The sequence below is a fragment of the Ipomoea triloba genome, chromosome 4 (genome assembly GCF_003576645.1).
Source record: "Ipomoea triloba cultivar NCNSP0323 chromosome 4, ASM357664v1".
Classification (NCBI taxonomy): domain Eukaryota; kingdom Viridiplantae; phylum Streptophyta; class Magnoliopsida; order Solanales; family Convolvulaceae; genus Ipomoea; species Ipomoea triloba.
In genome coordinates, this window is record NC_044919.1 from 2,308,343 (window position 1) to 2,321,915 (window position 13,573).

At 36.8% G+C, this 13,573-nt stretch overlaps 3 protein-coding genes across 4 annotated transcripts; all 3 read right to left on the minus strand.

Moving 5' to 3' along the window:
- Nucleotides 1–204: 204 nt before the first annotated feature.
- Nucleotides 205–2,565, minus strand: LOC116015326 (NADH dehydrogenase [ubiquinone] 1 alpha subcomplex assembly factor 3). The gene is made up of 5 exons (XM_031255363.1): nucleotides 2,308–2,565; nucleotides 1,715–1,831; nucleotides 1,184–1,218; nucleotides 688–788; nucleotides 205–586 (listed from the first exon to the last, which is right to left on the minus strand). Exons 1-5 carry the CDS (start codon nucleotides 2,490–2,492, stop codon nucleotides 500–502), a joined length of 525 nt encoding a protein of 174 aa, XP_031111223.1. The 5' UTR covers nucleotides 2,493–2,565; the 3' UTR covers nucleotides 205–499.
- Nucleotides 2,566–3,137: 572 nt separating this feature from the next.
- On the minus strand, nucleotides 3,138–7,067 carry LOC116017582 (protoheme IX farnesyltransferase, mitochondrial). The gene is made up of 7 exons (XM_031258188.1): nucleotides 6,681–7,067; nucleotides 6,164–6,293; nucleotides 5,834–5,971; nucleotides 5,592–5,725; nucleotides 4,673–4,798; nucleotides 4,384–4,487; nucleotides 3,138–3,683 (listed from the first exon to the last, which is right to left on the minus strand). Exons 1-7 carry the CDS (start codon nucleotides 7,004–7,006, stop codon nucleotides 3,322–3,324), a joined length of 1,320 nt encoding a protein of 439 aa, XP_031114048.1. The 5' UTR covers nucleotides 7,007–7,067; the 3' UTR covers nucleotides 3,138–3,321.
- A 1,654-nt stretch (nucleotides 7,068–8,721) lies between these two features.
- LOC116016914 (protein NRT1/ PTR FAMILY 7.2-like) lies at nucleotides 8,722–13,573 on the minus strand. Of its 2 annotated transcripts, XM_031257364.1 has the most exons (6): nucleotides 13,309–13,573; nucleotides 11,623–11,743; nucleotides 11,309–11,526; nucleotides 10,667–11,217; nucleotides 9,510–9,950; nucleotides 9,096–9,477 (listed from the first exon to the last, which is right to left on the minus strand). In XM_031257364.1, exons 1-6 carry the CDS (start codon nucleotides 13,333–13,335, stop codon nucleotides 9,219–9,221), a joined length of 1,617 nt encoding a protein of 538 aa, XP_031113224.1. In that variant the 5' UTR covers nucleotides 13,336–13,573; the 3' UTR covers nucleotides 9,096–9,218. The 2 variants fall into 2 exon arrangements, with proteins under 2 accessions (XP_031113223.1, XP_031113224.1); XM_031257363.1 differs by having other exon boundaries at nucleotides 8,722–9,950.

The following is a 13,573-nucleotide window of genomic DNA, read 5'->3' on the forward strand; positions in this document are numbered from 1 at the left end:
GGTTTACCTCCTTGTGGTCCTTTCCCGACCCTTGGTGTGGCAAGGTTACATATACACTTGTAATGGCAAGGTCCACAGAAAGACTGCTACTAATCTACTATGGGGTGTTCAAATGCCATTGCAGAGTAATGCAGATTCCAGTTGAAGAAGATGCAGAAGCAGGGAGGATCTTCATAACCCAACCTCAAACAAGTACATAATCTCTACTAGCAAGAATATGTTAATTAACACATAACAGTTAACACAGCAGTAAAAAGTACAACTCTTGTTCATAAAAAATGGTTTCAAGTGTATTTAACCAATGAAAGGATGGCATCATTGCAAAAGTTTCTTATTCAACACTGGATTAGAAAATCCTTTACCAAAGATGTGACAAGCATAGCCATATGATTTCCCGCTGTAAAACTCAAAACCTACTTGGAGAAACTTCCTACTAGAGTGAGTGCTCAAAACCCCAGCCCAGGGAAAAGATAAAGGAAAAGCATATACAAACAGGAGGTTAAGATTCGACTCCAAATGGGAGTAGTGCAGTAGCAACGATCCTGCCTTCTTCATTTAGAATGTTGTAAGTAGATGCTGCATTTCTCTGCAATCAAAGAAGATGATGTGTTTCAGCTGCCTTCTTAAAATTGGTGAAGAAATTGAACACATTGCATAGAACACACAATTCATATCCAGAATACTTACCGAGTCCACTGTCTCTAATTTCATTCCAGTGGAACGAATGAACCGTCGAACCTCGGGATTTACTAGTTGAATGTGCCTCCCACAACCAAGAATGAGGATTTCTAAATACAGGAGTGGTATCTCAATTTTCAAATCACAAAAGCAAAAAAAAAAAAAAAAATAGCAATAGTACACAACATAAAGCAAGACTTTTGATGCTCAAACTGATCATTCTAGCACAACTAAGATGCCCTCAAAAAACCAATAGTGAAAAAAAAAATCCAAATCAGCTTGTTAAGTGATAAAAATTACTTTAATCCAAACTGTGTCTCAATAAGAAATGAAAATGATTACCAACTTTTAATATTGGACACACGTGTGACATCAATGACATACTTTCTTCAAGAAATTTGTTATGTTAATCGATAAGATTATGCAAAATAGCTAAATGCAAGGTTATCAGATTCAGTGCTTCAAAGTGAGTATGATATACTTAGCTAACAAACAGGCTGCTTACCTGGCACAGGGCGCACGGTTTGGAAGATGGATAAGCTGCATCAAGACATATAAGGATCAGATACCACCACAGAACCAGCTCGGTAAAATAGGAAACTATAGATACTAACAAGTTGGAAGATCTTAATAAAGAGGGTCCCATACTTCCATTTACCAATAGTTATTAAAGCTGGATTCCAATTTCCGCAGACACACAACAAAACTCTTGGGCTCTATTCTAACTCATATTTTAACAAGGTTCAACAATCGCCTAAAGAAACAAACAAAGCAAATAGCTTGCTAAATCTGAAATCCTTTTTCATGATTCCATAAAAACTTATCATTAGATATCTCAAAAACACAAGAATATGAATTAAATAAACTAGCTGTCTAAATCCAAACACCTTATTCATAACTCCATTAAAAATAATGACTAGATATCTTCAAACATTAGATATGAACCAAAGCTGTTTTTACATTTACACTATGATCAGTAACCAAACTTCAGTAAGATAGAACCCATCACAAATGAAGGGTCAAGATGAGTGAGTACCTCTCGGGAGTAACTTGGGAAAACTTCTTGGGAGTCCAAGACATTAACAAGTTTCCAACACAAAGCAAACTACCGTCGTAATGCACCCCATTAACTTTGAATCCAGTATCAGTGAACCTACAGAAATAATTAGTTCCAAGAAATCAAGCAGCTGCATAAACTAAGCCAGCATCTATGAACAAAAACTTCAAGCAAAAGAACTAATTCAATAATTCAAAGAAAAGAACACTACCTACTAACACCCTCATACAATTTCTAAAATGGAGTGTTGTCTTCAAACTAGACACTAATATATATTGATTTTAAAAAAAAAAAAAATCCAAACCTAGTTTTACTTCCAAAAACTATTAAAGAGAGATAGCTCAGTATGCTAAAAAATGTAAAAAGACATCGATAAATATAGCCTGCTGTTACTGCAGCTCTGAAATATCAATTTAAATAACAAAATTAATTCATGAATAAAAACTGTTAAACATTAACTCTTACTGAAATCACTAGCAGCAATTCAACCTTTTATTTTTTTAACAAACAAGCAAACAAATAAATAAATAGGTATAATCGTAAAGACAAGATAAGAAGGGAGGAGAAAGTACTGTTGGAAGCGGAGCTGATCTTCAGGAACGTTATCGATGAGGTTGATTTGGTCGTAGAGAGAAAAAGCTCGTCTCAGTGACGGCAATGGTTGGATTTGATGCGTGTTGTTATGCTTCGGTAACTCCTTCCGCATAGCTCGCATCAACGTCGGCAGCGTCGAAACCGCTTTCTGTCTCACCGCCATCTTCCTCCCTCCTCTCAATCGGAGAATCTCCAGAGAGAATTTGCAGAAGAAATGTCGATTGTCGAAACATTGGTTTTAGTTTTACTCCGTAGATTTTACTAGTAAACAATATAGGGGCATAATTGGAAGATCGCACAAGGTACAATTCTCTACATAGGACTAAGGAGACTCTCAATTTCATATACTGTTTTATGATTTAAACATCCAAATTTTATATACCCCATAACCAGTGTAGAATCAACTCACAAGTTATTGAATATGTAACCAAATTTGTCATGATGTTAACCTGATAATCAGTATTCTAAATTAGACTGGCGATCTATTAATCTTCTTAGTTTGAACTGGTAAACTAACCTTAAGTTCAGTATAATCTTGAGAAGAGCATTTTGTAAGAAGAGTCATTTGGGTCAAACCAATCACGCAAAATCTTTCTAGTACAATTTATATTTTTTGTGTGCTTTAAGAACTATTACACAATAATAAGATTTATTCAATACTATTTACAAATTATTATACAAGATCAATGTTTACTCTTTACTCAATGCACATGTTAGGATAGTAGTTACAAGTTTCCCTCACATCTCCAACTGTAGCTATAACAATTCATACATTATAGTGAAGATTCACACAAATATCAAGATCAGGTTGGAGCCAATTGGAAGGTATTTTGTATCAAATCAAAACAAAGATTGTTACTGTTAAAAGCATTATTGTGTAATATACTGCTGGAATCAAAATTGATGAAATAATTCATGTTTAGAATAGCAAAACCACTGCATCTTCACAGCAGCTGATGGATGTCTTTATTCAAAAATATAAATACAGAGACTCAAGATTCAGACATGGCGTATGAAGGAGCTGGCAAGAAAGGAAATGGGGCAACTGAAGCATATGCAACGGGTGGGCGTGGTTGTGCTGCATTGCCTCTCTTTTGCTGCGTGAACACTGTGTTTTCTGAGGAATATGAGAGTTCTGTTATCTTATGAGGGTTCTCCACAGTCGCCTGTTGCTCGTTATCTATACGATGAAATAGAAGCCCGGACATAAATACGGGAAGATAGAGAAGGCTGGCATGGAACATTCTCCTGGCACCTTTCGTTGTGCGGTTGATGTAGAATGATGTTGCCGTACAGCTGATGGCAAGAGCAAGAAGTGTGGACTCAAGGCAGAACCACCCTGAGGTCAATCCCCCTGTGCAATGCAATAGTAAGAACCCACATTATATGGGCAGTCATACAAGTGTACAAGTGATCACTATTTGAGCAAGGGGCATTTGCATTTATAAACTAGAGAAATTCACTATTTTTTGGAAGAAAGGAAAACAAAGAATTCGTTTAATTGTAACTTTCTCCAATTGGGAAATAGGAGAATGGAGAATGAAAAAAAAAAAAAAAAAAAAAAAAACTGGAAAATTAGAGTAAACACAGCAAATTATGATGCTTTATTATATTTTCCTTCCCTCTATAAAGAAGTAGGTATAGTTAAAATAACAAAATCAGAAAGGCATACTCAATCTTTTCCTTTCTACTTTATTATTACTCACCCTCTTGTTATCTTCTTGAAAAACTAGTCTAATGCACTGATTATTAAAAAATAAAATAAATAAATAAATAAATAAAAAGAAGCAAACAAACAAACCAAAACAAAACAAAAAACAAAAAACAGAATGCGTTCAATTTTCAAAACAAGGATGGATCAAAGAGATACTGAATAACCGATACACCATTGAATTGTGACAAGTTCAAAACTCCTAGCAAAATCTGGTACTTAGTAGCCAACGTTGAGCTATTAAGTAGTTCATAATCTAATTGATTAAATATTTCACCAAAGAGACAAAAAGAAAAAACTAACCAGAAAATACTCAGATAAGAGGTAAAAGAAATTGACTCACAATCATAGGCTAGATAACCAAGTGGAAGTAAATACAGGCAATTCCTTAAGGACACTGAAGCTGTTCTCCGACCAGAAGCATCAGCCAGGGAAAACATCCTAAACCTAAGTTCACAGCAAAACAAGATAACATAAGTGAAGTTAGAAAGACCCTAAACTAGAAGGTGATTGAATAACTTCGATCCTACACCCTCAAGATTTATCAAGGAAGCAAAAATATTAATAGTTGTTTCCACAAGCTAGTATCTCAAATTCAAAATAAATTTAAAATTAAGAGCACAAGCTTATACCCTCCATCTGCATAATCCTTGCGGCACAAGTATGCTAAGGCCATGAAATGGGGTATTTGCCAAAAATATAGAGCAGCCGGGAGAATCATGGAATTTAGTGACACCTGACCAGATGATGCAGCCCACCTGATGATGGGAAAGTACTGTTAGCACAAAGCATCAAAGGCAGATCCAGAGTGAAATATACATTTGATCAGTTGATTCGGTTCCATTAAAATGATGCTTATAGTTTATGGGTGGGTCTCATAATAGTTCCCAACTTCCCATATATATCTAATGTAAAGTTAGTCTTCTCCCTCTGACCTCTTCTACTATTTAAACAAACAAACAAAAAGATAAAGAGAATTGATAATTTCCAGCAGCATCACACATTTACAAATTACAAAAGAGAAACAAAGTGGGAACTATAGGTTCATCCATTCTACTACTAATACACTGAATACATACGCTCCATGGTTAATTATACATTATACAAACTGATAATGCCTTCATTCGAAACATAACACTCAAATATTGTTTGTATATGATATCCCTATTATAGCTGTAGTTTTGGCCCATGATGTATGTATATAATCATTTCATCATTCGTGCATCAGTTCAAGTATTAGACTATTATCATTATAATTAATATACATCTTTCTCTAGTTTTCTTAAATATAAAAGCTTCCATCACTCTGTTGGGTGACAAACCCCTTCAATTCCTCAGTATAAGGAATATCACACACATGTTCACATATGAAAATACCTATATTATAAATTGGCACACACTGATATACATCCTAAATGGAAGATTGCCACACCATTTCAATGAGGATAAAAAAACCAAGAATTTGTCCAGAAATGAAACATATTCGCATTAAATGATTCAGGAAAGAATAAGTACTTTATGTCAACCTGGGGCAACAAAGTAAAACATTACCCAAGAAGTGGTGGGATAGCACCGACAATAGCACCAACCCATGTGTTGATGGGATGTATCTGCTTCAGTGGAGTGTATACAAATGCATAAAGAACAAGATTAGAAGCAGCAAGGCCAGCTGCCAACATGTTCGCCTGTAAAAACCTTAGCATATGTATAGCAACATCAGTCACTCAAAATAATAGAGTAAATGTTAAAAGAAACCAGACACCATAAACAAGTAGCTGAGAGTGTACGGTCACCTTGCAAGCCAACAGAGAAGTGCCAGCTATAGCAGCAGTGGATGCCCAGGCAACAGCATGAGGTGCACTAATGCGGCCTGAAGGAAGTGGCCTATGCATGGTTCTCTTCATTTTTGCATCATTTTTAATCTCAAACACCTACAAACACATATAACTCAATCTGTACAGCGCTAGAGGCATAACAAGGACCAGTAAATGACAAGTTCATCTTTGACATAATAAACATAAGATTTTCATCATCACAATCATATTCCCCACATTCTTCTTTCTAAAAAGAAGGTGACACTATTCTTCTAAATAGAGTATATAGCTACAGATTCCTTTACTAACCTGATTTAGGGAGTTCGCAGACGCTGCAACCATCATAGTGCCTGCACATGTGGCCCAAAGGCCCGTATAATCAATCACACTGCCACTCCCAAGAACATATCCAGTGCCAGACGTTGCAACCACTAACATGCTGGTAACAATGCAGAAAATATGGTATAAAATTATCAGAGACAAACACTTCACCTCCAAACTGGCATGATAAGTAAAGACTTTGCAAAATTCAATCCATATCAATCAATAAATAAATTATCCACCCTATTTAAAAGGAAATTCTGGTTTTGCATCAATCTACATTTGTCCAGTACCTATTTGGACGTGTCTAGCCTAAATTGATGAAGATGATCACTGAGAAGTACTAATTAAATCCGGTAAGAAAAATAAACAGGAGATCTTTTCAATGAAATAAAAATCCAATTAATTGAGTCAAAAATACGAACCAAAATGACAATCATAATAAATCAAGGATTAGAGACAAACTAAAATCGATAAATTTAAAATAACTAGCACAATACTCAACCTTAGCCGAGCTTTGGAGAGCTCCCAGTAACAGCGCCCGTAGTGCTTAGCCAAGTCGACCACCTCCCTACTCTTTAAAACCGATGCCGCCGCGAACGACGACAAGTCGACGGCCGATGAAGAATGCCCGTCTCGAGCCCATGAGGATGACGAAAGCCCTAGTTTCACCGAATCGGCAGGCGCGGTTGACTCTGACCCGGCGGCCGACGACGTGGATCGGCTCAGAAGTCCATGGTGAGTTAAGGGAGCACGAAGGAGAAGGATAGATGCGTTGGAGTTGGATGTATGGACGAGTTTCGATGATAAACTCAGCGAGCTTCTCCACATGGCTGAGTCGGAGGAGCGAGTTGGGTGAGTTCGCGTTTGTTTTTTTGATCTCCAGAAGAGAACAGAGATAAGGGAAATGGTCGCAAAAATATAATAAAGGTCTTCCTTTGACCGATCCCTTGAATTTGTGGTATTTCACATTTAGCCCCATAAAATTTAAGAAAGTTATATTTCACATCACACATGATTTAATTCAACTCAATTATCTTTGTTTTGAGTACTACTATTTCTCAACCTAGGCTCGAACCCACTCACATCATCCATGGGATTGGAAGAGTGTAAATCGGGACACCAAGTGCCACTAAACCACAAGGTCTTTGGCACTTGATTATTTTTTAATTTAATTATCAACTAATACTTTAACTTAATTTTATCTTTGACTTTAATGGTTACATCCAATTTATTCAATTCATTCATTAATAATTTCGTCTCATTACTATATCTCATTTTTGTCACGATTTGTATTTATAGTCAACTTCAAACATGAATTTTAATATCCAAACTCTTAATTGAATTGCTTGAGTGTGTTGAGATGAGTTTAATGCAATCAAAGATCAAATTAGTAACATTCTGGTAAGACAACGTTATTGTTAGCCTTGATTGAAAAATTAGGTTAAGATCTAAACGTAAAAAAACACAAGACAAGACAAGACACATTAAACCATTCATGGATTTATGCTAATTATCTAACTTCTCAGATTTCCGGGGAGGTAACATACAATGGCCATAAAATGACAGAGTTTGTACCATATAGAATCAGGGTGGATTTTCAGTTGATGGAGAATTTGTAACAGTATTCGGCGAAGAAATGGAGAAGAAAAGTACTAAATTGCCATCGTTATTTTACCTTTACAAATTTTTAGCTATTTTTCGCCTGCAATTTGGTCGGAGGGATTAAAATTGAAAAAAAAAAAAAATTGAAATATTAGGGTACTAAACTAATTGAAAATTTTGAAACTCATGGACCTAATTAACAACACCCAAATGGCACTTTTCCCCCCTATATTATGTGCATATAACACTTTTCACCCCTGTGTTATTAAAGTGGCAGTTCCCCCCCCCCCTCAGTTATTTTAAAAGTGGTAGTTTTTCCCCCTGTAATGTTAAATTGACATTTTTACCCTTAAAATAATTATTTCATTCATTTTTATTCTCCAACCAAGTATTACTAATATGTATAGAAGATCACGGTTCGATACGAACCTAATCAAACACTGTAACAATTGAACTTACATAGTATGGACGGTTACGGTTACGGTTACGATTCAATACTGAAAAAATAAAATAAAATAATTGCTGAATTTATACTATTTTAAAATAATAAATAAAATTTAAAAAAATAAATAAATAAGTTTTGATTGGCGGTTCAAAATCGAAATTGGAATCGTACCGTACCGATTTATCAAAATAAATGTTTGATCATTTTCACTATATATTACTGTGGTTCAGTTCCAGTTCACGGTTCAACAATTATTTAATTTTATTTTATTCGGTTCTGAATCGTAACCAGAACCGTCCATACTATTTCGGTATGATTGCTACAGTGTTTGGTTAGGTTCGAACCGAATCGTTATCATCCATACATATAAGTAATAATTTGTTGGAGAAGAAAAATAAATGAAATAATTATTTTTAAGAGTAAAAATACCAATTTAACATTTCAGAGGGAAAATAGCCACTTTAATAACAGAGGGGAAAATAGTGCTATATGCACATAACATAAGAGGAAAAAGTGCAATTTTCCCTTTTCTCTATAATATTACTTTGGCACCAAATCAATCATAAAGCTTTAGACAAGATGCATGAAAATAATGAGAATACATAACATGTGAGGAGGATATGTTAGCTAGTCATCTTCTAAACAACAGCTAGCTAGCTTTGTTAATTAAGGTAGTATACATGCTCTGCTCTGAGAAGGTACAAAACTCCTCTAGCTTCCTTGCACTGTATATATGTATATATATACATATACATATATTCACTTACTATATCTTCATATATATATGTGTATCTATATATATAATCTTCATATTTTGCTCTATCAAGAAGAAACTAGACTTTGAAATCTGCAGCCTCAACATTGTTACTGTTTTGATCAATTCTATCTTCGAACTCGATGTATTTGTACCACTTAGCGCAGGCGATATAGACGGCGAAATCCGCGGCCGTGAGGGCGGCTAGGAGGAAGTAAAAGCGGTCCAAATGGCCGTTGTTAAGGTTGCCGGGGATCCATCCGGGCAAGGAACCGGTGGTGGAGATTTTCATGACGATGCTGACGAGCAAGCTGCTGACGTAGTTGCCGAGCGAGATTGACGTCATGCAGAGGGCGCTGCCGAAGCTCTTGAGCCCGTCGGGGGTCTGGGCGTTGAAGAATTCGAGCTGGCCGACGTACATGAAGACCTCGGAGGCGCCGATCAGCATGTACTGCGGCACCTGCCAGAAGATGCTGAGCGAGCTGGTGGAGTCGCCGGCGCCGGTGCCGGCGCCGGCGTATTTTAGCCGGAAGTGTTCGACGGTGCCGGCGGCGACCATGGCCATGATGGCGATGATGAGGCCGACCCCCATCCGCTGGAGCTCCGTCAGGCCGCCGGCACCGGCGCCGGAGTTCTTGAGGGTGGCGACGAAGGGGTCGAGGAGGCGGCGGTAGATGAAGATGAAGGCGGCGACGCTGAGGATGTCGAAGCTGGACATGCTGGCCGCCGGGATGTGGAAGCCGGAGACGTCGGTTTTCATGGCGGCGCCCTGCTCGACGAACAGGGAGGCCATTTGGGTGAAGACCACGGAGTAGAGTATGGTGCATAGCCAAATGGGGAGTAGCCTTAATATGCATTTCACTTCTTCCACTTGAGTCACGGTACAGAGACGCCATGGATTGTATCCGCCTTCTTCTCCGGCTAAGCATGGCTTCTGCTTTGGTGCAACCACTGCTGCCTTATCCAAAATTCTGTAATATTAAGCGTTCCATGTCAGATGAAATTCGATTATATTAGAACTAAAACTAGTATTTTCGCGTAGATTTATTATAATATTTTAAAAATATTTGGATTGATATAAAATTATATAAATTATAACAACAAATATTATATAGTACAATTAATAAAATGAGTTGAGATCAATTATATATTTTTATTGTTACCTTTTCTTGAAATGGGTTGGGATCAATTACAGATTGACTTTAATATCAAATTGAAATATGTATTTCATCTCAACTAAAAAACTAAGTTAAATAACATATACTATGTATTATTTATATATTCAACATCGAAGCCATTCTAGAAAGTGACCGTTTCCCAAAAAGGTACTAATAGTTAGGTCTAGTAAAAAATCCTATATTATTAAGGATATTTTCGTAATTTTAAGGCAAAACTTACACATGATCTAACATGAATACATGATAATATAGGCGGGTGTAAATCTGGATGAGTATATGATCTATTAAGTGTGAGGACCAATGTCTGATGTCAATAAACAATCCACTATTGGGTGCTGTATAACTCATATGTCATGTTTAATCATGTATCTTTACCTGTTTTCAAAAAAAAAAAAAATGTATCTTTACCTACAATCTATCACTTAAGAACTAATTGAGATCTATCAGTCAAGAACTAATTGAGTTTCACTTAAAAGCACAAAAATTAAATGATTTGTGATAAAACTTACTGAAATCCATTAGTGTGGAGTATTTTCCTGGTGCCAATTTCCCCATCAACTTCATGGAGCTCATCCGCATCACATGGCACCTGCACCTTCCATTTCCTAGCAGCCGCCACCACCACCTGGCAAAACCGGGACAGCGGGTTCCCTTTGGGCGTGAAATGCCGATACCTAGGTGTCCCAACGAGGAACAACACCAAAGCCGAGAAGGCCGAGGCGGCGGAGGCCCAAAACCCCAGCGCCCACATGGCCTTGTCTTCGAAGTAGACCAGAACCGTGTTGGAAAACAGAGAGCCGAGATTCAAGGCCAGGTAGAAGTAGCTGAAGAAGGCCACCTTCGAGTGGCTCTCCTTCGGGTGATCCTCGTCGAACTGGTCGGCCCCGAACGTCGCCACGTTGGGCTGGTACCCCCCGTTCCCCAGCGCCACTAGGTAGATCGACACGTAGAATAGCACCACCTGGAGCGTCGAGTGGGCGCCGCATTTGCTGTTCTTGTCGCCGCAGCCTTTTGGTTGGACTAGGAAAATTTGTGAACACAAGGCGAGTGACACTAATCCCTGTATACAAAATATTCTTAAAATATTATAACAAATTCACTATGTGTAACGCACTTACAGATAAAAATACTAGTTCCGGTGAGTGACTCACAATGACATAAATGCCCTGGAAGATGGCACAAGTCTTGTATCTCCCCCAATAGGAATCACTAAGGAAGGCTCCCAGAAGGGAGAAGATATAAACAGTGCCAGTCCATTTGCTAACACTGTTAGCCGCCTCAGCGTTGTCTTGCCCCATCACTCTTGTCAGGAACAATACCAGATTTACCCCCACACCAAAAAATGCCAGCGTAGCTAATCCTTGGTTCACTGTAATATAACATATAAATTTCCAATAATTAAACCAAAATATATATAATAAACCTGGTTTTAAATCAAAAGTATATTAGAACTTGATTGATTTACCTAGCAAAAGCACGCCGGAAACCCATCCTCCGGTGGTTGCTCGGACAGCCGGCCGGCCGTGCTTATCAATACTTCCGTCAAGGGTGCACTCCCCTCGCCCTACGTTCTCCTCCCGTGGATCCTAAAACAATACATTTTATTTAATTTAATTTTAAAATTTATGTAAATTGTTTATATGTATAGTCGTTACAATCTCAAGTCTCAGTTGGTTAGATAATTTGTTGAATAATCATGAAATTTCAAGTTAACTTTTTTAGTATACTAAAATCACAAGATAGACTCTATCCAACACACGTTTCAGATAGTAAATATAAACCTTTATGTACATCATATCAAAACTATTATTAATCGTGACCAATTTCTCAAAATTTTCCTTAAAATGGGGAAATGGCAAAACCAATGTAAAAAACACATAGATTGTATGCACATGATTGTAGTTCAATCGTGTCTATTTCCACAATGCGTCCGGCGATTGTTGCTTGCCGTGTATGAGTTGGTTTTCCCTATTTAACATATAATGGGAGAATTGTGTGTTACATCACGAGATACGTGGATCTTCACTTACTGACTTAAATTATACATGTTCAGTCTTTTTCAAATTACAAAAATAAGTGATCATTTCGTCAAGATACGTGTCAAAAATTTCACTTTCCACCTAAATTACATGACGAGAAAGAGTTGTTAGCTAGTATTAAAATATATTGATATGTTATTTGATCGATCTATAGATAAGAACACGTAGAATTTCATACCCTATCGGAAGTATTTTTTTTTTATAAAAAAAAAAACAATTTTCTAATGCAAACACGTACACTCATACGCCATCTCTACATCGGACTCCCGTGAAACAACCTATTTCTTTCTCGGACGATTAATATTTGAAAATCGAAACCCATAGAACAGTACTTATCATCAACTTCTTCCTTATTTGTTGAAATCCATGCTAGCTGTCGCCAGCTGATACATACACCTTATCACAACACTATTATGTTATGAATTAGACACATAGGTATAATTTTATAATGTCTGTATTTTATAGAGTTATACTGTATACTTTATAAGATGTATTATAACCCTTTGTGCTTCTATAAAAAACATAAAACAATGTCATATAACTGGTGGGATCATAAAAATTTCCTATTCATGGATGATATTATCAGAGAAAATTATTATAATTTTATAACATTGTGTGCTTTGCAAAGTTGTACCTTATGCTTTACAAGTTATACTCTCACTCTGTGTATCTAGAAAAACATTAAGTACAATCTTACAAATAATACATCATTGTAACCTGTAAGATCATAGAAACTTATTCTATTGTTGAATTCGATGCACATATATATAATTTTATAATACCGCATGTTTTGTAAAGTTGTACCTTACGCTTTACAAGTTATACTTTTATCATGCGTGTGTACGTCTAACAAAGCATGAAGTACAATTTTACAAAACACACAAAATTATAGATGGTGGGATCATAAAATCTCCCCATTCATAGATGATATATATTATGAGAGAAAATAGTACCAAAGAAAGCAATACACACCACAGACAGACACATCAAAACAGTATTGTTGTTAAGAAAGAAAGAAAACATAGCAAGATTAGAACAGAGTCTCAAGTGATGATTACGGATTTTTCTCGTCATATAAAAAAGAAAGAAAATATAGGGCGGCCATAACTTACCATTTTAGACATGTCTAAGCAAGCCATTGTTGCTATCTAGCTTCTTCCAGCTGCAATTAATCAAGAAAACTGGAATGGCTGCTTGCGATGTTGAGAGATGATGAACAGAGGGACGGACGGTGAGGATATTGTTGCAGAGAGAATGGACGGATGAGATTGAGGCGGGGAGAATTATATAGCAGTGGAGATGGAAGCTAGCTAGAGGGAGAGAAAAGTGTATGTATAGACTATAGTAGTTAATTGGAATTGTGAGTGGGGAAGATAA